Below are 23,668 nucleotides of genomic sequence, written 5' to 3'. Positions count from 1 at the left end.
TTAAATAAACTCTATTAAGATAGAAGCATCTACATGTTCTTGAACTCGATGAATAAAGCAATAACAAAATAAATAAAAAAAACTGCAGAACTACACGAAAGGCAGTGAAAGAAGCCCTTATGAACTTGTACTAACACAGAATCCATAGTGCTTGAAAAACAAACCATGTTTAAGCCATTTGAGTCATTGATTCCAATACAGTGTTCTTTCAAGGGGTGGCACTGGCGGTGCAACAAGAGAAGCAAGCGAGCCATTTTCTGGTTGCTGCAGGTGACTGAGGCTTCGGGTTACCCGAAGTGCTCTCTCGGGTTTCTTTAGGGGACCCTAGCTTTGGTGTTTCTGGGGTTGTCTCTGTTTTGTTAGCCGCTTCTGAAAGTGTCTCTGGGGTTTCAGTGGTGGAGCACTGTGATTGTTGGGTTTGCTCTGTACTCTGTGTGGACGATCCGTTTTTATCTGCATCTCCTGTCAATCTTTGTCACAAGTAAAGAATAATTCAGTATGTTACTGTAATACGATAGGATACCTGCAGTTTCTTAAATGTACGAAGTATTTATCAAAACCCGAAACCTAAAAACGAAGACCGAAAACATTCAGTTTGAGAAGTGAGAGCTTACATAGGGAAGGCAAAAGCTTTGACACTTGCATCAGTTGGCTCTTGATGAACATCGCCCTCGTGATGCTGGGATTCTGTTGCTTCTGAATCTCGAGGCATAGAAAGAGATAGTTCTTTATTAACGCTGTGTTTACGAACCCGAGGTTCTTTCTCCACTGTGTCGGTTGCTTCTGCTTCGTTTTTTCCATCACAGCCCTCGTTAATTTCAGCCACTGTCTGATTCTTACATGGAGTGTCCGGGAGCCGACCAGAGTTTGTGGGATCGAAACAGATATTCAACTCGCCCGATTTTGACATCCAATTCATTTGGTCGCTTGTGAAACTCATGTTCCCTGTGCGGATACTAAGCAATGATTCACTGTTTAGGTTCAAGTTACCACCATGCCTAGCAAATTCAGTTGCTGACATATTGTTCCATGGGGTTTCCGGCAGCAAAGGACTGGAAAGTGTGGAATCATAACCACAACAGAACTTGCCCGATTTCGATATCAATTTCAATTGTTCTGTTGTGAAACTCATGTTCCCCGTGTGAAGGCTAAACAATGACTCGTTGGAACGCATACTCCATTCCCTTGTAGCTGCAGTAGTTGTTCTACCAAAGACGTGAGATGGAGTCCTCTCCGAGCCTTCGGTAGGTTGTTTAGTGGACGGTGTTCGAGGAATTGGTGTGGCCAGATCATTGTCACTGGGTTGTCTGTTTACGGAAATAGAGGTAACCCCACTACAGTCACCCAGATGTTCACCGGGTGATGATGAATGAGAGGGGGCTGTCGGCTTTTTGTCCGCCGAAATTCGAGGATTTTCACTCGGAGTAGCGTCTTGGTCCAGATTTAAATCACTGCCGGTATCATGAACTCCACTCATATTTCCAGATTCCATGGCCGATGCAATGCCAAAAATTTCAACTCCTTCACCATCTCAAGACCAAAAATTCATGCTGTAATTTGAAATTTAAACACACAAATAAGACTTCCAAGCTATTATTTGTTTTCAGCAAAACAACAAATGAATTATGAACATGAATGAATTATTTGCACAAATTTCCGGGTAGAATCCAACCATTGAAAACCATAATTCCTTGTTTGGTGTGGATAACTTCTCAACAAATTCACTTATTAATCGTTAATAAAGAAAAAATCTCGTAGATAATTGTTGAATATATGAATTCAAAATCACATGAATAAACAAATAGAGTAACAAATCGAATCAAATGATAAAAAGAACTAACAAAATGAAATGATAAAAACCAATTCAAAACTTACTTTGAAAATTTAAAAACACAAATAACCTTTCGATGAATCGCAATCAAATGAATCTTCTTTCGATCTCTTATCAACTAACACAGAAACAATGAAATCCAAAAATTAAAAATATAATAAAAACAAAGATCGAGAAAAAAAGTAAACTAGAGAATAGAGAGAGGAAATGTTGGATGAGAGGGAAAATTTGAAGGGTCTGCCATTGGTGTAGGCAATTTGTGTGTCTGTTTTATCCATAGTAATAACGAACTTTAGCCGCCAAAAAGCTAACGTATTTATTTATATAGATTTAATAATTAAAATGAATTTACATGTAATTATATGATTTCTAAATAAAATAATTAAAAATTATTTTTAAAGGACTGAACATGATAATGTAATTATTTATATGATTAAGGATGACAATTTGATTTGAATTTGACAAATTTCGATTTATCATATTAGATTTTTAAAAAATAATTCCTGATCGGATTGAGTAAGATTTTTTAAAAGGTGAGACCATGTCGAATGGGGCTTAAAATGAAAATATTCAATCTAATAAAGTAGTATAATTTACTAACATAAGAAGAAAAAAAAGGGTATAATTTTGGATGTAGATATAGTGTGATAAGATACATTAAATTCACAAAGAGGGAATTTAGGTTTAGGAGCTAATAATATTATAAGAAACAATCCCAAATATGAATTATAAAACTAACATAAAAATAAATAAATGTGAAGATATCACCATTAATAGTTTAACCCATAATTAAATCTTTAGTTTGAGACAATATCCAAGTTTTGATGGCTCAAAAATTTGTTTTACTAATAGTATTTTTTTTATAACTATTAGAATCTGATTCATTGATCGAATAATTCAGATTAATTATTTCATATATTATTATAGACTTATATTTTAATTTTATATTTTTCACGCATCTAAAGTCTAATCTTACTGAATTAATTGATAGTTGATAAATAAAAATTTATTTTTATTGATACTTATATAACTTTATAATTAAAATTAAAGGTAAACTACACACATTTAGTACTTAAACTATTACTTTTGTTCCATTTTAGTACCCAAACTTATTTTTTTCAAAGCTATACCTAACGTTTAGTTTAGGTTTCATTTTGGTACCCACCATTAAAAACTTAACGATAATGTTAATTTTTTAACGAAAGATATCAAAATGAAATCCAAACTAAAAGTTAGGTAAGATTTAAAAATAATAAAGTTTAGGTACTAAAATAAAATAAAGTTAATAGTTTAGGTACTAAGCATGTAGTTTATCCTAAAATCAAATAGAAAACATTTTATTTTAAAATTATAATATGAGTTAATCGGAGTCCATCAAAATGTAATAAATTTCAAAGGCCCAAAACTCGGCGGTCCGTTGGGCTGATTTTTTTAATACAATTACCACATGTTACCAACGAGGAAAACATTGCCCAACCAAAAACATACACGTGTACAAGATTTCAGAGCAAATATATTTTGATTGTGGACGCCTCAATCTCGCCCGCCTAGCTTTGAAGTTGGTGGAAATTAAAATTCAATTACATCATTTTTTTATGTTTATGTTTGGTTCAAATTTTTTAACGAAAATGGAATCTCTGATGGAATTCAATTACATCAAATGAGGGAAAGTGAATTCCATCAAAAAATGGATGGAATTCAATTCCCTTGTTGGAGAGAATTGAAATTTGATCATACTACCCTCATCAATCATTTGGTAACTTATTCATATATTGAATAAAAATATTTTTTTTATTATTTTGTGTCGGGTTTCTAATTCATATATTCGGATCGGGTCGGGTCAGGACGGGTGAAACTTTATTTTGGTCGGGTCGGATCGAGCTTTTTTAAGTGTGATATTCGGGTCGGGTTTAGGGTGAAAAAACCGGACCGACCCAAAAATATATATAATTTAGGTCGGGTTGGATTAAGTCACTGTTTTTATTAAATAAAAATATTTTTTTTTATTATTTCGGGTCGGGTTGGATTTCTAATTCATATATTAGGGTCGGGTCAGATGAAATTTTATTTTGGTAGGGTCGGATTTTTTAAGTGTGATATTCGGGTCGAGTCGGGTCGAGTTTTTTTAAGTGTGATATTCAGGTCGGGTCGGATCGGGTTTGGGTTTAGGGTGAAAAAAACCGGACCGACCCGAAAATATATATAATTCGGGTCGGGTCGGATTAAGTCACTGTTTTTATTAAATAATTTTTTTATTATTTCGGGTCGGGTCGGATTTCTAATTCATATATTCGGGTCAGGTCGGATGAAACTTTATTTTGTTCGAGTTGGGTTGACTTTTTTAAGTGTGACATTCGAGTCGAGTCGGGTCGGGTTTTTTTAAGTGTGATATTCGGGTCAGGTAGGGTTGGGTCGGGTTCGGGTTTAGGGTGAAAAAATAGGACCGACCCGAAAAAAATATATAATTTTATCTTATATATTTAAGAATAATTACAATAATATCCCTCTATATATAATTTTTTTTTCCAATTAAGTCAATGTTTTTATTGAATAAAAATATTTTTATTATTATTTTGAGTCTTGTCGGGTCGAGTTTCTAATTTATGTATTGAATAAAAATAGTTTTTGGTATATTTTTTGGTAACTAATTAACATACTCCGATTAGAATGTATCGAAATATTGCTCTATCTTTTGGTAACTTATTAACATATTTTGATTGCGATGATTTCAACTTATAATGTTTATTAGCATGATTTTTATAATTTATTGAAATAAATAATCAATCAATAAAATGAAAATTTAATATTTTTAAATTTTTTATAATATATTACTACATGTAAGTTGTAAAATAAACTAAAATAAAGCAAAAAAACAAGAAGGGCAATTCTGTCATTTTACATTAATAAAATCAAATTCATCTGACATGTCTGCGAACCAAACAGAATATGTAATTGTATTTCAATTATATTTCCTGCCAACCAAACATATTTCAATTCCCTCATAAACATTCAAACGAACCAAATGTCACCTTAAGGTGCGTTTGGTTCACAGAATGTAAGATTACCAATGGAAATAAAATATTACCAGGGAATAGGATTACTGTGAATGTTGTATTTTGTGTTTGGTTGGTTTAGCAGGAATGTAAGATTACCGTGTTTGGTTAAAAGAATAAAAGATTATTGGAATATATATTTAATCAAATTATCCTTATTATATATTTGTATAATATTACAAATTGTAAAATATTTATATATTTTCTTTAAAAAATTAAATTCATAATATTTATATAATTTTTTTACAAAATTTAAAATATAAAGAAGGTTTAATGAAAGGGTAATTTTTTTTAACCCTTGAACTTCATATAAAATTTTAATTATAGACTTTTTTTGTAAATCTAAAATAATTTAAGGATAAATTTATAATTTAACATTCGTAGAATTTTTATTATTCAATAACAGAAGAATGATATTTTTGAAAAAAAATAAAAAAAAATTAAAGACATTTTAGTCCAAAACGTCGGTAATATTACAATACCTAAGGAAATGGAGGTAATGACATTCCCAGTAATATACCCAAAAAAATCTACTATTGGTAATAAAACATTACCAAGAATGAGATTCCTAGCCAACCAAACATGAAAATGTAGGATTCCCATCCCATGCGAATCTCACAATTCTTGAACCAAACTTGGGGGTACAAACATGAAAGAAAGGGTTTTCAGTTCCATACAACCCTTAGGTTTCTTTTTGAATCTGCTCGGTTAACCCACTTTTCATTTTGGAAGTGTTTCTTTCAGTGTTGTATCGTTTAAGGTGTTTCCTTTTTCAGTTTTTATTGTAGTATTATATTATTGTTTTAATATTTCATTTTAACATGTAATGATTTGCTTTGGATTGCTTGTTTTTGGAATTGCTTAAGATCAATGAAATATCTTGGTTTCTTTAGGGGAATGATTGAAGAATAGAGCTGTTTATTAGGAAAAATAAAATTAAAAATGGGTCCTTTTTCCCTTTTGTGGTTTCAAACCCATAAGCTTAAACATTGTAAATTAGTGTTTTACATTTTACATTATAATATTGGATCACATAATTTGATTTTTTTATGTTTGTTGATCGCTCTTTCTTCTGCATTTCTTTAAAAGCTATATCTGTTTAGTACAATATACGAGATTGGCTGATTGATAGAATTAACCCTCTTTGTTCTTTTTCTTTTTCATGCACTTCCTTTGAAATTGCAGATGTTTTTATAGGGTGCTTAGTTTTTTTCTGTTGATTTGTTATTACTGCTGTATCCATGATGTGTTTTGTATTTTGGTTTGTCGTAATCGTGTTAAAGTTAGTTTATGTTCATCCAGAATTTGATGTGTCAGAGATTTTAAAAGCATTCATATGGTGGTTCTTCTAGTCGGTGTCGTGTTGGTATATTTTCTGGACCTGATCTGTTTATTTATTTGGTTTCTAGGCCGTAACAATGACTCTCTTAAGTAAATTTGGGAGTATACTTAGGCAGGCCACAAGTATGCTGGTCAATGCTCAGTTGTCCATATCAAAACCAGGCCTCTTTCAAGTGTTTAGAAGCATGTCAACGTCGCCAAGCTCAAAACTTTTTGTTGGAGGTCTGTTGAACTTTCCACTTAGCACTTGAGTCATTCTACATTCCCTGTTTTCTCTGGGCTTCTCATGATCATTTTATTAATTGCAGGTATTTCTTACCAAACGGATGATCAAAGTCTGAGAGAAGCTTTTAGCAAATACGGTGAAGTTATTGATGGTACGACATCATAAATTCATCTTGCTAGTATCATGGTAAACAGAATCGCAAAGTCTCGAGCTGGTTAAAACTTAGTGTCTACATTTTTTATGAAGTATAAGCCGTGTTGCGTGAACGTTTTTGATATTATCCACGAGCTAATTTACAATTGATTATTTGTTTCTTACTTTGTGTTTTGCCTTTTCCGGCTGCTTATGCTATTGGTGCACTGACCATTTCCACTGTTGGTTTTCTATCTATTGATTTGTTATTTCCGTTTGCTGGTTTGGACTTTGTAAAACTGTTGATTGATTTTATATTTCCTGTAGCAAGAGTAATTGTGGATCGAGAAACGGGTAGGTCAAGAGGGTTTGGCTTTGTCGGTTACACAAGTACTGAGGATGCTTCCAGTGCAATGCAGGCCTTGGATGGACGGGTAAATATGTAAAAAGTAAATAGGCTTTTAAGGATTTTCATGTTACTTTGATCGATAATGTGAGTGTCAGATGTAGTTATGTGTCCAACACAAGTATGTTTGAAGTTTTCTAATTTATTCCATGTATTTGGAGGATCATATCTCCGTATATAGGTGTGTACAAGTGTTGGGGTATAAGTGTTGAATGTTCACAGGCTTTACATAGTAGCTTAAGTTCTCATATCCGTATGGATGATTTATGGGAATTTTTGGTTGACAGGAACTCCATGGTCGTCAAGTAAAAGTAGCCTACGCAGCTGAGAGACCTCCTCGCAACTTTGGAGGTGGAGGTTTCAACAGCAGTTATGGCGGCAGTGGATATGGTGGCGGCGGTGGAGACTATGCCAGCAACAACGGTTTCTTTTCTGGAAATTATGGAGCTAATGCTGGATATGGTAACACTGGTGGCGGTGGTAGTGGTTATGGAGGCCAAGGAAATTACGGTGGCGGTAATAATTATGGCTCTGGTGGTGTTACATATGGAAGCAGTTTTGATCAATCTGGTAATGGTTTTGTAACCGGTGCTTCAGCCGGACACGGAGGTGATGGAATGGGATTTGCTGGTGGCGAAGACGGGTTCACAGTAGAAACAGGGGGAGATCATGAGGGAAATGATGCACTGACTGAGAACACAAGAAATGAAGAGTTTGACTTTGCCAAGAGGGCATGAAGTAAAATGTTTGAACTTTGAGATCCAACTTAGTTCTTTAATGGAGTATTTGTTTTGGTTTTAGTGTTCCGTTCTCTGAACTAGTTTTGTTTGTCATTCTTATGCGTTGAATCTGTCGCTATAAACCTTGATACTTCTTCAGTGTTTATCATGGAGAAACTCCGTATTCAGTGTTTAATTTTTCACCCTCTTGGTTATTAAATTTTAGAGTTAATTGTATCCTTTGTCCCCAAACTATAACCCTCATTTTAAATTGGTCTTTAAACTTTTGAATATTTTAATTTCATCCCTAAACTATGACTATCATTCTAAATTATTCCTTAAACTTTTGAACATTATAATTTCATTCCTAAACAATGAACCTCTTTCTAAATTGGTTTCTAAACTTTTGACTAATATAAATTGGTTTCTAAACTTTTGAATAATATAACTTGGTCTAACGATTTGATTAACAAGGATGTGATTAGCATATATTTATAGTTTGGGATGAAATTGAAATGTTCAAAAAATTTGAGGACCAATTCAGAATGAAGGTCATATCTTAGGGATGAAATTGAAATATTCAAAAGTATGGGGACTTTTAGAATGATAGTCATAGTTTAGGGATGAATTTGGGACATTTAAAAGTTTATGGATCAATTTAAAATGAGAGTCATACTTTGAGAGCATGTGATGCAATTAACTCGAAGTTTTATAAATTTAATAACTAAAATAGAAAACAATTAAAGTTGAGGGATGAAATTTGTAGTTTACCACATATTAAAAATTATATGAGAACAAGTGAATAATAAAAGATACTTTTATGCACATCAGACGGCCAAGACTTTCACATATTAAAAGTTGGGCCGCATCACTGAATAATTCTACACGTGTCTGATCCTCCTTGCAATACCACCTAACTTCCTTGTATAACCTCACTAGTCTATACAATGACGTTTTCCAAACCACTTTTTTGGAATAAAATAACATTTAGTCCTAGAATATAATTACTTATTACAATTTGATCCTTGAATATTTTTCATTCATATTAATCGTAAACTTAGATTTTTAATCATTTTAATCATGTGGCATTTTGATGTTGCATCACATGATACAATTTAACTGTGAAACATCACAAACAGGATAAAATCGAGAAAAAAATTCAAGTTCAGGACTAATTTGGAATTTTTTAAGGGATCAGATTGGTAAATGTTATCGAGTTTAAAGATTAAATAATGGTTTTATCCCTTTATTTATTGTTCCACCCTTCCTTTCAGCTTCGACTCCAAACCTCATCTTCGTTTACACCAAAGCTTACGTGCGGATCAAAAACCTCAATTTTGCTACTCAGTCCTCACTGATCGTTGAAACACTCGCTCTAATGAAACTCAGTTTATCTCCCTCATCGAGCTAAAAAAAAGTAGTCCCTTTCGCTTTCGAACTACTTTTTTTTGTCACAATTTTCAAGCAATTTCAAAGGCTTCCACTACGTTACTGTAAATCCACTTCTCTATGCTTCTCCTCGAGACGCTGAATCTCCGTTAGGGCTCCGATATTCTATGGCTGGGCTTGGGCAGCTATGTTATTTGTATTGTCCTTTTAGTTGGAGCGGGAATTGATTGTTGCTGCTTCGGTATTTTGTTCTCTTGCTTATTGTTTTTTTTATAGTTTTACATATTTTTTAAGTTTTAGCGACTCTTTGGTTGCCTAGAAAATTAAGGATGCTGATAAATTTTATTTTGAACAATTTCAAAGTTTAAATTGAGCTAAAGTTATGATAGTTCTGTCCTTGCTGCTTTCAGAAAGGGTATCTTTTTAGTGCTAATTTATTCGTGTTTATATTTACTTCGTTTTCCTACATTTCTCGTTAATAATGGATTTGTGTTACTATTTCAAATTTTTTATTTGCTTTAGCTGCTTCATTAATGTCCATTTCCTTTTTTTTTGGTATGTGGAGTTCATTGTACTTGCTATGGTAGTATTTGATGCTTTTATTGTTTGTTTTTGTTTCTGTTAATATGTGGGGAAGGTGGGTGCCTTTTCTTTTTCTGTTGACTGATTCTTGCTTGGATTTATTACTAGCCTTATGTCGTTAGTATCTTTATTGATTTGGTTTCTAATTTAAATTTTATCTAACGAGGATTCATATGATTGTTTGCTCTGTAATGGAATTTCGACTCAAGATTCCTGGATTTGGAAAGGAATTGTGAATAATTATTTGAAAGATGATGACATTGGAGAATGTTTGAGATCGAATACTAAGACTCATTTGGGAAATGGCAAGTCTATTTCGTTTTGGAATGATGTTTGGGTCAATGATCTACCCTTGAAGACTCAATTTCCAGGATATTTGCATTATCAAACAATAAAAGGGGTAAGGTGGCAGATTTTGGTTGCTTTGATGTAAATGGATGGGTGTGGAATCTTCAAACAAGAAGAAGCTTATGTGATTGGGAATTGGACCAATGGATCGAACTAATGGCAACACTAAATTGTTTTAATTTATCTGATTCAATGGAAGATTTTCTTTCTTGGTCTGGGAAGGGGGATGGTTTGTTCTCGGTGAAATCCTGCAGGGTGGCTCTATCAAATAGTCAAGGAGGTGGGTTTTCTTGGAAAAGATGGGTTTGGTCAGGTTTCGATCCTCCTAGAGTAGAAACCTTCCTTTGGCAAATCATACACAAGAAATTGGCAGTGAGAAATGAGTTGAAGAAAAAGGGGTTCCTATGGAAAACGCACTATGTCCACTATGTAAAAAGAATGAAGAAACAGTCCAACATCTCTTTTTCTCATGTTCAGTTGCAGGGGATATTTGGAACAGATTGTTGAAGATTTGGGACATCTATATAGCTTTGCCTAATGATCCACAAGTTTTGCTAAGTTCATGGTCTAATTTAAACAAAAACTCGAACATATGGAAATTCATTCCGGGAGTAGTTCTTTGGTCTATTTGGAAGGCAAGGAATTCAGTTGTGTTTGATAATTCTAGCCTTGATATAACCTCTCTCTTTTTCCTAATAAGATTTAGGTTGGCTAAATGGTTTTTAGCTAAGTTTCCCAATATCCAAATACAAGTTGATTTGTTGGTAGGGGACCCCTCTTTAGCAGACATGCTTGGTTATCAGAATACTCATAGGAATTTGTAACAAAGTTAGCAGCCTCCCCTTACATATTTTTATAAATTTAATGTTGATGGGATGGCAGGAGGAATTGGAGGTATTTTAAGAGATTGTACTAGCATCATCCTATCGACTTTCTCTGTTAGTATTGGTCCATGCCCTCCCCCGTTGGCTGAACTAAAAGCTATTAAGAAAGGCTTAGACTTTTTTCTATCATCAGAATGGGCTGTAAAGGGAAGATTGATCTTAGAAAGTGACTGTAAATCTGCTGTAGACTGGATTTTGCTGCCTAATTTTGTTCCTAGTTTCTTCAGTTCACTTGTTGAGGATATTGTGTCCTTAATTCAAGAGAGGGAGGTTATTATTCGATGGATTCCCAAGGGATGTAATTGGGAAGCAAATAAATTAGCTAAGGATGGGATTGGTTGATTGTAAGGGTATTTTTATAGGGTGTTTTAAGATTATAGTTTGATTATGATGCCCTAAATGTATTGGTGTACTTTATTGTAATAATTTCTCTATTCAATAAACTAAGACACTCTTTTCCTTCTTCCGCTAGTTACTCTTTCCTAGAGTTAACTAAAGAGGGATGTTTTTAATGAGGCCTATTATTCCTATCAAAAAAAAAACTTTAACTTAATTCTTATTTCTTGTAGGTAATAATTTAAAGTTCAGTTTCTGAATGTTTTTGGCTTGGATTATCTATGCCTGCCAACGAAGTTGGAGACAGGATCCGTGATTTCCTAGACCAAGAGAGTTTGTGCCCTGACCAGCAGCAATCGTAGGTAACTGATAGTAGCTGGCGTGGTTTAAGTAACAATCTGTGGGTTGGAAGCCAGAGACAAACCGGTGGGCCTCTTGTTTCCAGTTTGAAGAATTTAAGTTTTCATCAATTAGGTAATAATTAAGGCGTTTTGGTTGTTATAGTTTCTGACCGCTCTGGTACCGCTACTATTGTACTGAGATCTTAGTCCATAGTCATTACATGTTTCTATTGTTTAGTTAACATCATTATATTTTCCGCTAGCACTAGCAGACTCTGACGGAGGACATAGTGGTCAGCCGTCAATGATGCGACATGAGCTGAAATCTACTCAATCAGATCCGAGGCCTGAAATTGCCAGAATCCAAATGCAAAATCAATCACTAATTGTAAATGGCTATATGCAAGGGCATGAGACTTTCCAGACAAGGCAGAATGAACCAAACTTATTGGGACAAGATACAGCTCCTACGGGCTCATCAAGTCTTGATTCACCAAAAGAAAATGTCCCTGATTTTTATAAAAATAATTCATTGAGGTTGGAATCAACTGAATCTCCCATAAATTATGATATTATTGGAGGCGAACAACAATTTAGTGGAAAACATCCTGATATGATACAACCTTTGCCAAGGCAGCATCCTGGGATGACTGACATGCGGTTCTTACAGCATAATGCTATAATGCAAGAATTGCAGAGACACCAACTGCCAAAGTCACAGTTTTGGCTTCCAGAAGCAAGGCAGTCAAACTCTGCAAATCAGGTTTCCTCTATTAAAAAAATATCAGATAGCCTTTCTCCTTCTCCCATCGATGGTGTTCCTTTCCATGATGCTTCAAATAATTCCTGGAAGCCTGAGGACATGGCACCAAATTCAAATTGTCTGCAGCATGATGCCTCTCCAGCCATGCGGGGATCCTCTGGTATGTTTTCCCCTGGGCAAGGTCAGATTTGTTTGATGGGTATGGTTCCTGAACAGGTTGATCAATCATTTTATGGGATTTCTACAAGCGATGCAATAGGAAATGCATATCAATATTCTTCTGTTCAAATGGACAATCCTTTGATGCAGCAGGTGCCAGCCAGCAGTTATTCCTTTCTGGATAATCAGTATGATATGTTTTCAGATCAAGTTGGCTTGCAAGATGAAACTTCGGTTTTTAGACAGCGTGATCAGGATAGTAATGTATTTGGGGTTGTGGCTGGTCAGGGTTTAAATAGCGTATTTCATTCAGAAAACTTCCAGCGAATGTTTATCCAGCCACAAACTACAGTGATGCAGGAGTCTTCTCAGAGGCAAGAGCATTCTAGTCCTCTAGAAACATCCCTGGAGAACTCAGCAATTCAGGTATCCTCCTCCCACATGGCTTCGCTGGATCCGGTTGAAGAAAAGATTTTGTTTGGTTCAGATGACAGTATGTGGGATATCTTGGGAAAGAGCACCAACGTGGGTTCAGCAATGGATGGTATGAAATCTTTAGGGGGATTTCCTTCTCAGCAAAGTGGGATTTGGAGTGCTCTTATGCTGTCTGCTGTTGCAGAAACATCTAGTAATGACACAGAGGTGCAGGAACAGGGGAGTGGATTGGGTATGCAGAATTGTGAACCTCCAAACTAGAACATGCCAACATCAACTGTCAATGATGGCAGCAAACAACAATCAAATTGGGGTGATAATAACTTGCCTAATGCTTCTTTGCTGAACACTAAACCTTTAAGTATGTCTAATACTAATAGATTGGTATTATCAGAGAATAGTACAAGCCAAAATTCTACAAGCATGCAAAGAGATACTGAAGGTTTTGGTTGTTATTCAAGACCAAATAATGATGTGCATCTGGAGCAGTTAATGAACAATATAGAGATTGATCCAAGTAACAGGGGTATTAAAAGATTTAAAGGTCCACCTCCAGACTCTAGTTTGGAAGCTCAGCAGGTAAGTTCCCAAAGTGCAGAGAAACTATCCTATGGATCCAATGCTCAGGTTAACCATCCTTTAGTTCCTTCTGGAGATTCTAAGGTGCTAAGCTCTTTGTCAAACATTGGAGATAACCATGAGACACAGTTATCTGCTAATATGCTAGCATTTGTTCAGTGTGATTCCCCACATTTTTCCAATTCTAATAATTCAACTGCTAATATCAACAGTGAAAACTCTCAGATCAGCCCTCATATGGCTCCATCCTGGTTTGATCGGTATGGGGCAATTAAAAATAGGAAAATGTTGCCCATGTGTAATGCTCTAAAAATTGCCTTGATGAACGCTACATAAAAAGCATTCATTGTTGGTCGGGCTTCTGACAGTATGCATGTTCATTCAAGTGAGCATGATGCTGGTCCATTGGATAAAGTCCAACAAAGCTCAAACTTTATGCCGATAGCAACCGAATATATCTCCCCTCACTCACTGCCACCTGATACCACAAGTCAGAATTCGGTGGTTGTGAGAGCAATAAAGCGCAAGAGTATGACATTTGAGTTTCTACCATGGCATAGAGAAGTGACACAGGGTTCTCAAAGGCCTCAGAACATCAGGTGAGTTGAGTCATTATCACAATTTCTGCAATCCTTTTAACATTATGTATCAATGATCCAAAGGGATAAAAGTAAAACCTTTCTCATCAATAATTTACTAAAATGCTAAACCAATTGCTCTTTTCTCTCATATCATGTGTTTCCTCTATTTCGAATTATTTGTTGTTGCAGTGTGGCAGAAGTAGAATGGGATCATGCAGCAAATCGATTGATTGAGAAGGTGTGTTCAGTGTCAACTGTATTTGAATGTTTGTTATACCTTCTTACAATCTGATATTTTGTAGCTAACAGACATTGATCTTAGTTGCAGGTTGAGGATGAACCACAAATCATTGAAGATTGGCCACCAGTGCCTAGGTCAAAAAGAAGGCTTGTTATGACAACACAACTTTTGCAGCAACTACTTCGTGCTCCTCCAAGGGTAATGCTTTCTGCATATGCCAGCAAAAACTATGAGACTCTGTCGTATTTTTTTTCCAGATCAGTCTTAGGAGATGTATGTAGCACGGCATATATACCTGAAAGTGACACAGCTGTCCCCCCTTTCAATGGAAGCATGTAAGTAAATATTTTGGGAATCCTTGAGCCTGCTTTTACTGGCACAAATATGGTATCATTTTTTGTTAGTATACCATCTTACTAATGTTTTTTTCCTCTTTTGCCTGTTTTAGTCTCTCTGAAAAGCAGAGGGACCAGAGAAATCAATCCCTCTCGAAGGCTGCAGAAGAGTTTATCAGCAGAGCAAAGATGCTTGAAGATAGTTTACAGAGGTAACTTGTATTGTATCTAATTTTTTCCAATACCTTCATGCATAATATCTCATCATAGTACATATATGAGTTTTGAAGTTTAACGTTTTGTGGCAAGAATTTCCCGTCACAAATCATTCATTCAATTTGATTATTTTGTTGCCTCGCGGGTGTGACAAGCCATCATATATCATCAGTTAATTTATTGGTGACAAATAATCAGATTGGTTGAGCTTTTAACTAAACCGAGTCACCCAGGGTATATTTGTCGGTGGGGATTCAAATAGTGATCGGATTGTGGAATAGCGGCCTCTATACGGTGGTAGTGGTAATGGCAGTGGCCCAAACCGCTATTGTGGAAAATAGCGGTGTGAAGCGGAATCAAACCAATAACGGTGGATCATGGTCGCAATTTAACGGGTTGTGGTAGATCGTGGCAATAGCGGAGGGCTATTGTTCTGCTATTCTTATTTTTTTTAATAAAAAAATCAGCTCTTTCTTTTTTAAAAAAAAAATCACCACCGCGATACCCGAAATGACCGCAATAACATCCGTTATATCCGCAACCGCGACAAATGCAATACAAACGAAAATGCTTCCGCAACCACAATTTAGATCCCTGCTTGTCGGATCCATGGATTGTATTAATTTCCCTTTGGTTAATTGTTTACCTGCATAGGCTTAATAATCCTTTGGAAGATGCAAATGGGGTATTTTATGTGCACTTTGGGAAAACTGTATTCTATTATGGTGCATTAATTTAATATTACTTTAAAGGAGATTCTTTTTTTGTTTTAATTGCTTTGTTTCTTTATTTTTTTAACTAGTGAGGTTCTTTATCATCGTCATCTATCTCTGAGTTTCTGTATATTCCCTGATTCGGCTATGACTGGTCTTGTATATCTATCCTTTCAGAATTTGGTATGGTTCTATGATTTGCTTTATGTTAGAAATAAGATTTTGCTAGGGGTTAGACTATACCTGGTAATTTTTACATTCTTGTTGCGTCGAATATTGCAAGTCTATGCTAGATTGCACCTGTAATTCTTCACCTTTTTGCCAATTATATTGCCTTCTAATATTTACTTTATATAAGCAGTCTGGTCAAGAAAGCCTCAATCTTAGACTTAAGACTGGAATATCAGGATCAAGAGAAGGTGTCAGTCATCACTCGCTTTTCCAAGTTCCATAGCATGGGGCAAGCAGATGAGGTTCGCAAATTCTTTGGCCAAAGATACGTTATCGCACTACCGATGCCTAGGAATCTCCCTGATAGGGTACACTGTCTCTCACTTTGATCATAAGCTGATTGATTTTTCCCCTTACTGCCATTCTTATCCAACCTCATGCTTCTCTTCTATGTTCCAATTTCTTTTGTTCAGAATTGAAGCACACAAATGAAAAGGTATGATAAAAGGCATTTAGATGTTAACAACACATTGACATTGCAGGTATTGATATTGTTCAATTCCTGAGATACTAGTCTTCTTACTGATCGGATTAAGCATTTTGATTTCCAATAGTTGTATGTATGTTTCACTTTGGTTTCCAAAATGATTGATTAGAACCATTAATCTGGCACATAATTACAGAAATTACTCACTACCTCACTGAATAAGTACGTTCTCATGGTTAGTAATTGAATTTAGCTCTTAACTTCTGGGGTTTTGAGCATTTTCTTTTAGGGTCTGTTTGTTTGCCTGTAATTGATTTTTTGAAAAATGAATTACTGAAATTTGAATTACTGGAATTTGAATTACTCGAAAATGAATTACTGAAATTTGAATTCTGGAAAATGAATTATATTTTTGGAAAATGAATTACATTTCTAGAAAACATCTGGAAAACGTTTTATGATGTTTGGAAGATGTTATTTAATTTTTTTTTCCACTAGTTGAAGAGTTTTTTAAAAATTATTTATTACAAATATTAAATATAATAAATAATATTATTTCTCATAAAACTTAATATTATTATTTTAAAATATTAAAATAATTTATTTATTATTAAATATTTTTTTATAATTTTATTAATAAAAATATTAATATTGGTATATTTTAGTGAAATAAAATATTATAAATTATATTAATTATTTATTAAAGTAAAAGTGTTATATTATATTTTAAAAATATTAATTAGTATATTTTAAATATCTTTACTAAAGTATTATTTAAATATATAAATAATATTATTCATTATTAAATATATAAAAAAATTATTATATATTATTAAAATAAAAATATAATATCTTATATTATTATAATATAATTGATTATATTATTGAACTAAAAATATAATATTATATTATTATAAATATTAATAAATATATTTTAAATATTTTAATAATTAATATTTTGATGAAAATGATATTAAAATATTTTATTAATATTAAATTCATAAAATAAAATTATTTTGAGTATTTTTGCTTTGAAGTGAAAAGTTCGGAAAATGATTTACGGAAAATGAATCTGTAAGTCATTTTACAGAAAACACAAAGGAAATTCTGTTACTAGGAAAATGAATTACGTTCCGGAAAACGAATTACGTGAAACAAACACAGGAAAACATTTTTCGGAAAACAAATTACGTGAAACAAACACGGGAAAATATTTTCCGAAAAATAAATTACATGAAATAAATATAGGATTTCGGGAAAAATAATTCCGTAATTAGTTTTACGGCAAACAAACACACCCTTAGTGTTGAATTGAAGAACAATGGATTTCAATAGTTTTCTATTGCAGTTACTGAACCCAAACTTTAATCCCATTGGCTTATGGGGTCGCCTTTAATATAGTACACACTCAAAATTCGACAATTTTGTACAAAAATTAGTAAGACTGAGTTATCAAAATAACCTTCACCTATTTTATTCAGGTGTATGGGTTGGATACAGGGAACAGATATGCTTAACATTTTCCAAGATTTCTATATATTTGTAGGGTCATAGTAATATACCCATAATCATGTCATGGTACATATTGGATTTGAATATTTCAAGAAAAATGTACGATTAGTTCCCAAGTACGTTAAAGAAAATTTTCGTTTTCATTAAAGATGAAACATATATTAACATAATTTAACTTAAAAATGCAACGAGAGAGAAAAAATGGAACTCGGATAAGGAGAATAGCATACTTGCTGCTTAAATAACTTCAAAGAAGCTTTTCTTCGAATATCTGGCACGTCCTTTAGAGTTCTTAACTCCATCATAGGCATGTATCTGAAATCATAACGATTGATAAAAACGAAAATTAAAAAGACAAAAAAATATAAATATATATATACAATCAATGATTTGGGAAAACAATAAAATATGTATTTTCATCACTTTTGAGATAAACAAAGCGTTGACGAGTGAAGTGGCGTTAGTTCTGGCGGACGAGGAAGAAGAAAGCCATTGTTGGCGGTAAGAATCCATTTTAGGCCATTGGTTCCTTAGGTTCAGATGAGCAGCCGGCCTCCATTTCCTTTCTGAATACGATAATGGTGGGAATGGAGAAGAGCTTGAGCTTAAGCTTAAGCTCGAACTTTGTGATTTTATACTATGTAGTTTCCATGTTGCAGTGGAGGTTTCAGTTTCGGTGATGGTCCCGCCATTTGTTACTTAGCCTAGCCTAGCCTTTTAAGCTCGTTTTTTTTTTCTTTCAATTTGGACCCACTTTGACAAACCCAAACCCAAAATCAAAGAACATTTCGTAGGTCTGATTAGATCGAGTTCAAGTTCAAATTTAGTGGGACTCAGCTCATATATAAAAAAAATTAGAAAACTAATCCAATTATTTTTTTCTCATTTTTATCTTTTTTCATCTTTTAAATTGATTCGACTATTTTTTTTTAGATTTACATTGCCATTTTAAACCAATCTCTCATTTAAATATCTATATGATCGACGGAGCGGTTTAATTCAAACATCTATAAAGATAATTGACCTAATAGAATTATAAGAAAGACTTCCTTAAAGACCCTCTATTTAATATGGACAATGATATAATAAGGATGAATTTTTATAAATAAACATAAATAAAAAAAATGATAGTTAGAATCTAATTACAAAATTATTAATTTAAAATTTTAAAACATAAAGGTTATAATTTAGTTTTGAAACTGAAAAGATTTAGAAAATATTTAAATTAAAAAATAATAGAACAAAAATTAATTAATTTAATTAAAGTATTAAAAGGATCTAAACAGTAATTGTACCAATATCAACCTCCACTATTTACATGAGGGAAAAACAAAAAAGGAAAAATATTGAAAGCGGTAGCTGCGAAAAATTTTCCCATTGTTTTCCCACCCATTGAATACGTGACGTGTCACTCACCCATAGATTGCCCCCATCAAATATCGCTGTCCTCCAACAGCTTATAAAGAAACCCCATATTACAAAGATCCCACAACGCCCTTCTCTTTTTTATTTGAGTGGCACTCAACGTAATTATCACCAGATACGTGTCTTTTCTTCAAGATATTTCCGTTTTCGGACATTTCTGTTACGAAAAACAAAAAACAAAAACAAAGGTAACCCTAAATTTTACCCCCTATCTTCGTCTTTAACGAAATCCCCCGATTCGATTTTGATCGGTTTAAATTTCTTATTTATTTATGTCTATTGAAATCAAGCTTTCATTTGATTCATTTTCTGTTGACGCAACCTATTTTTATTTTAGTTTTTCCCTATTCTTTGATCGTTTCCACGGTTAGGTTTTTTCTTCTTTTTTTTAATAGTTTATCGATCTGTGAATTTCGATTGTTTTTTTGGCTCGCCATGTCCTTTTTATGGGTTGCAATTTTCTAGATCTGGATTTCTGCTTCTGATTTGGAATTAGCTCTTTAAAAGAATCAATTTTTATTGAGGTAATTTGATTCCTGGGTTTCGATTCGTAAAAGATTGTTTGATCTCTAGATCTGTGAGGTTTTTTTTTTCTGATAAATCCGTCGGGAATATGTTTTTTGTTCGTGAGTCGGCGTCAATTTTGTAGATTTCTTTGGCAATTTCAGGATCTAGGGTTAGGCTTGACTGGAAATTGGGGCTTTTGTATTTTTCGATTGATTAACTTGGGGAAAACTCAATTCGCGTCTAATATTGCAATTTTGGTCCTTTTGTTTCTTGTTAATTAAGTCACAATTTCTCAATTATAACCCGATCGACCATTTCAAGATAGCCCCCCTTTTCCTAAGTTATTAAAATGTTTTTTCTGGTTAATTTTGAATATAAGATTCGCATGTGTAAAATTTAAATAAACCAAATTGTTAAAAGAATGCCCCAAATTACTCACCCTTCCTCATAATAATAACAATAGCTGCATAAATGTATATACAGGCATTTGTATGCATACATGAACTGTATTCATATTTGTATAGATGTATATATAATATATATGCATGTACGTGTGTGTATGTGTGTATAGGACATTAGCCTTTAAGCATTTTTACATGTAGTTAAAGCAAGCTACCTTTTTTCATGAATATATAATCTTTACATTGTTATCTAAATTATAAAAGTAAGATTGCTGTTAGTTTAAGGAATTTATGCTTCTTTAGTGTTTTGGATTATTAGTTTGTTTGTGCATTTCTAAAATTTTGTTGTTCATTGTCTAGTTTGGCACTTGAATGTGCTTAGTTTATTATTGTGATATTCATTTACCATATCCAATTTTAATGAGTTTTGAGTCATTGTTTTGATGTTGCAAGTGGAATAATCATGGATTATTTGTGCAAAGATTATTATAGTGCATAATCTGATATTGCCCCATTCTTCATTTGTCTTCCCTGCTTCGGCTTATAGTTTGATTATTTTGTCAATGATTCTTTTGCTTTTAATGTCCTCTCATCAGTTTAACATTTTGGTGCAGTTCAACATGGTACATAAGCGACCTTTTGTTGAGGAGGATGCTTCTGAGGTTTCAAACAAGCAATCAAGACAAGCAGAAGATTGTAGTCAGGGGGATTTATCTTCAGAACCTTTTTTCCCTGAAGCCCTGATTTCTGATTGTTCAGGTACATAGTTTCTAGCCTGTAATAAACTACATGTGGGACACTGAGGCTGTAATTTGGGCATTTTAACTTGGCATTCCTATTCCTGGTGTTGTAATGGATGATGTAAACCCGATGCTAAACAGTCCATATTCATAAAAGTTAAATGAATCCTTTTTAGATCCTAAATTCAGTTGGACCATTCAACCTAGTGTCACTGTCCTCTATGCTTTTTAATTATTCCCACGTGTTTATTTCTTATGCATAGATCAAACTCATTGTAAGCTGATTTTCATGTGTCTTTTACAATTTTACCTTCTGAGAAGAGTGATTGTTTAAGTAACATCGTGTATTAGATGATTCAGTTGTAAATATATCAAATTTGTTCTCCCTTTCCCTAGTTCTTTTCAATTATTTCTTACTGCATTATAATGTGTAATTGATAAAGGTGAGGGCAGATTCACAAACGCTAATATTAATTGCGATGAGAAGTTTGTAAATGCTATTGATACTAAACACCTGGGACAAGATGAGTACTTTGAAGCCAATGTTCCCGGCTGCATTGCCATTTCTTCCCAGGGTACCTGTAGTGTTGGTGAAGAAGACTCGTGGCCAGAGGAACCACTTCACATTGCTTCATATGGAGAATTTTTTAATCCTGAACGCCCTATAAGAACAATATATCGTTTAGAAGATATATATTCTATACTTTTGCAATGTCCTCCAAGGAAACCTGTTCCTGTTGGACCAAATTACCAAGCGGATATTCCAGAATGGGAGGACTTACCAGATGCGAGAAATACTCGTAAAGAGTCTGATGGATTGGAAACTGCTGCAGGTAGCTGTGGGAATGAACTGATGGGAGCTTGTATTATTCCTATGCTCTCTTTGGAATCTTCCGCATATGATGACAAAGTTGGACGTGGCAGAACTGATTGCAATTGTGAGGATAAGGATTCTGTCAGGTGTGTCAGACAGCACATTTTGGAAAGGAGAGAGGAACTTAGAGAATCTCTTGGGCTCGAGAGATATATGGAGCTTGGTTTCTGTGACATGGGTGAGCAAGTGGCAGATAAATGGAGTGAAGAAGAGGAACAGCTATTCCACAAAGTTGTATTCTCTAATCCTGCATCCATGGGGATGAATTTCTGGAAGACCCTTGCTTCTGTTTTCCCTTATCGAACCAAAATGGATATTGTTAGTTATTACTTCAATGTGTTTATGCTGCGGAAGAGGTCTATGCAGAACAGATGTGAATCAATGAGTATTGATAGTGATAACGATGAGTGGCAAGAGACTGATGATTCTGACAACAATGATGTGCTGTCAGACAAAGATGAGGACTCTGTTGTTGAGTCTTTTGAATGTCAAGAAGATTTCCCGCATCATGAGTGTCGGGAAAACGGATTGTGTGTTTTTGATGAGAATGCTGCCGCGGAAACTTGTGATAATTACAATATAGATCTTGATAGTGCTGCAGATGATGTCAAAGTTTCAGAAACATATTCCGGAAAGTTGTTTAGCAACTGTGATTCTAATCCCAAGGCTCAGGTTCATGAAAACACTCTCGGGGATGAGCGAGGAGAGCACGAGAAACAAGAGGTCCAAGATGATTCGTGCACATCTTCTGATACAGGGGCTGCATTGCATTCACAAGAAACACCGGTGACTGCTAGTGATCGGTGGCAAGGTAACATCAATGGGTTAATCAATGGTGGCAGCCATGGATATGTTTCGGAACAGGGTGATTCCAAAGCTTGGGATTCGGGATATACAGCAACTTGCCAAAAGAACAAGATTGACTTCTTTTACCCACATGTAGTATGATTGTAGAGGTTTTTGGAGAAGGATCTTGAATCTTGATATAAAAGGGCACTATATACACACGCACACTCATATGTGTGTGTATAACTTTGAGCAGTTTTGTCTGAATTGATTTGCAGTGATGGTTGGGTATTAAAAGGGCCTGCCATCAGAGATCTACGGTATAGGTAAATCATAGGAATTTTCATTTTTAGAGTATAATTCTTATCAATAAATAGAATTCAATTTTTACATGTACATATAGTGAATTTTAGAATAATGCTAATCTTTGTCATAATCGTTTGGAGAGTATTTACTGTAATGACAGCTCTAAATAAATCAATTATATCATTTTTTTCATCTTAATTTTAGAAAATGTGATTATTATGTAATTACTTGCATAGTTTTCTTAATTTTCAACATCCAATGGAGCAAGTAATTAAGGTGCTTCAATTTTCTATTAACTGTGAATAAGTATAGGGTGCAGTGGTAAGTCACATTGTACTTTAAGGTGAGAATCTAGGCTTGAAGACAACATTGTTGGGATAGAAAATAAAACTCCAAATATGGAATATGGTCGAATATAGAATATAAATCGATCATATAAGATAACTTATTTTAACAAAAAATATAATCTCTAGACACTTAAAATAAAAGAAATATATATAGTTTGAATACCATTTTTTTCTCTATTGAGTAACATGTTTCTAAGTGTTTCTATATTATATTTTCAAACATTAATTTATTGATAATATCTACACACGTTATTAATCCTTTAATTAGTGCTCATATAACTATATACGAGACATATTACACATTTTTTTTAATTAAGTTCGTATAATCTTTTTGGACATTTTTTAATTTTATTTTAATAGTCCGTAATTAAATAAAACTCAAACTGTAGACATTTTAAATAAAGACATAATTAATCACATTATTAAAAAAATGTTTGATTGGATGAACTTTTATCGTACGCGATATCATATTGTGTCAATTTAATAATTAGCTGAGAATTAA

General features: G+C 33.8%; 3 protein-coding genes across 5 annotated transcripts; all 3 read left to right on the top strand.

The window, feature by feature from the left end:
* The first annotated feature begins 5,605 nt into the window (after positions 1–5,605).
* On the top strand, positions 5,606–7,835 carry LOC120140698 (glycine-rich RNA-binding protein 3, mitochondrial-like). 2 transcript variants are annotated; one of them, XM_039155675.1, is made up of 5 exons: positions 5,606–5,644; positions 6,297–6,447; positions 6,534–6,602; positions 6,911–7,017; positions 7,277–7,835. In XM_039155675.1, the coding sequence occupies exons 2-5, from the start codon at positions 6,303–6,305 to the stop codon at positions 7,724–7,726; spliced, it is 771 nt and encodes a 256-aa protein (XP_039011606.1). In that variant the 5' UTR covers positions 5,606–5,644; positions 6,297–6,302; the 3' UTR covers positions 7,727–7,835. The 2 variants fall into 2 exon arrangements, with proteins under 2 accessions (XP_039011606.1, XP_039011607.1); XM_039155676.1 differs by having other exon boundaries at positions 5,629–5,644; positions 6,294–6,447.
* Positions 7,836–13,803: 5,968 nt separating this feature from the next.
* Positions 13,804–16,371, top strand: LOC120140703. 2 transcript variants are annotated; one of them, XM_039155689.1, is made up of 5 exons: positions 13,804–14,123; positions 14,295–14,343; positions 14,434–14,681; positions 14,795–14,893; positions 15,969–16,371. In XM_039155689.1, the coding sequence occupies exons 1-5, from the start codon at positions 13,894–13,896 to the stop codon at positions 16,168–16,170; spliced, it is 828 nt and encodes a 275-aa protein (XP_039011620.1). In that variant the 5' UTR covers positions 13,804–13,893; the 3' UTR covers positions 16,171–16,371. The 2 variants fall into 2 exon arrangements, with proteins under 2 accessions (XP_039011620.1, XP_039011621.1); XM_039155690.1 differs by having other exon boundaries at positions 13,807–14,123; positions 15,972–16,368.
* Positions 16,372–20,032: 3,661 nt separating this feature from the next.
* LOC120140612 lies at positions 20,033–23,009 on the top strand. The gene is made up of 3 exons (XM_039155577.1): positions 20,033–20,053; positions 20,728–20,872; positions 21,297–23,009. Exons 2-3 carry the CDS (start codon positions 20,734–20,736, stop codon positions 22,673–22,675), a joined length of 1,518 nt encoding a protein of 505 aa, XP_039011508.1. The 5' UTR covers positions 20,033–20,053; positions 20,728–20,733; the 3' UTR covers positions 22,676–23,009.
* Positions 23,010–23,668: the final 659 nt, after the last annotated feature.

The sequence above is a fragment of the Hibiscus syriacus genome, unplaced genomic scaffold, assembly GCF_006381635.1.
Source record: "Hibiscus syriacus cultivar Baekdansim isolate YM2019G1 unplaced genomic scaffold, ASM638163v2 tig00110788_pilon, whole genome shotgun sequence".
In the NCBI taxonomy this organism is placed as follows: Eukaryota; Viridiplantae; Streptophyta; class Magnoliopsida; order Malvales; family Malvaceae; genus Hibiscus; species Hibiscus syriacus.
Note: the sequence above shows the minus strand (reverse complement) of the source record. Positions and strands in the feature narration are given on the sequence as shown.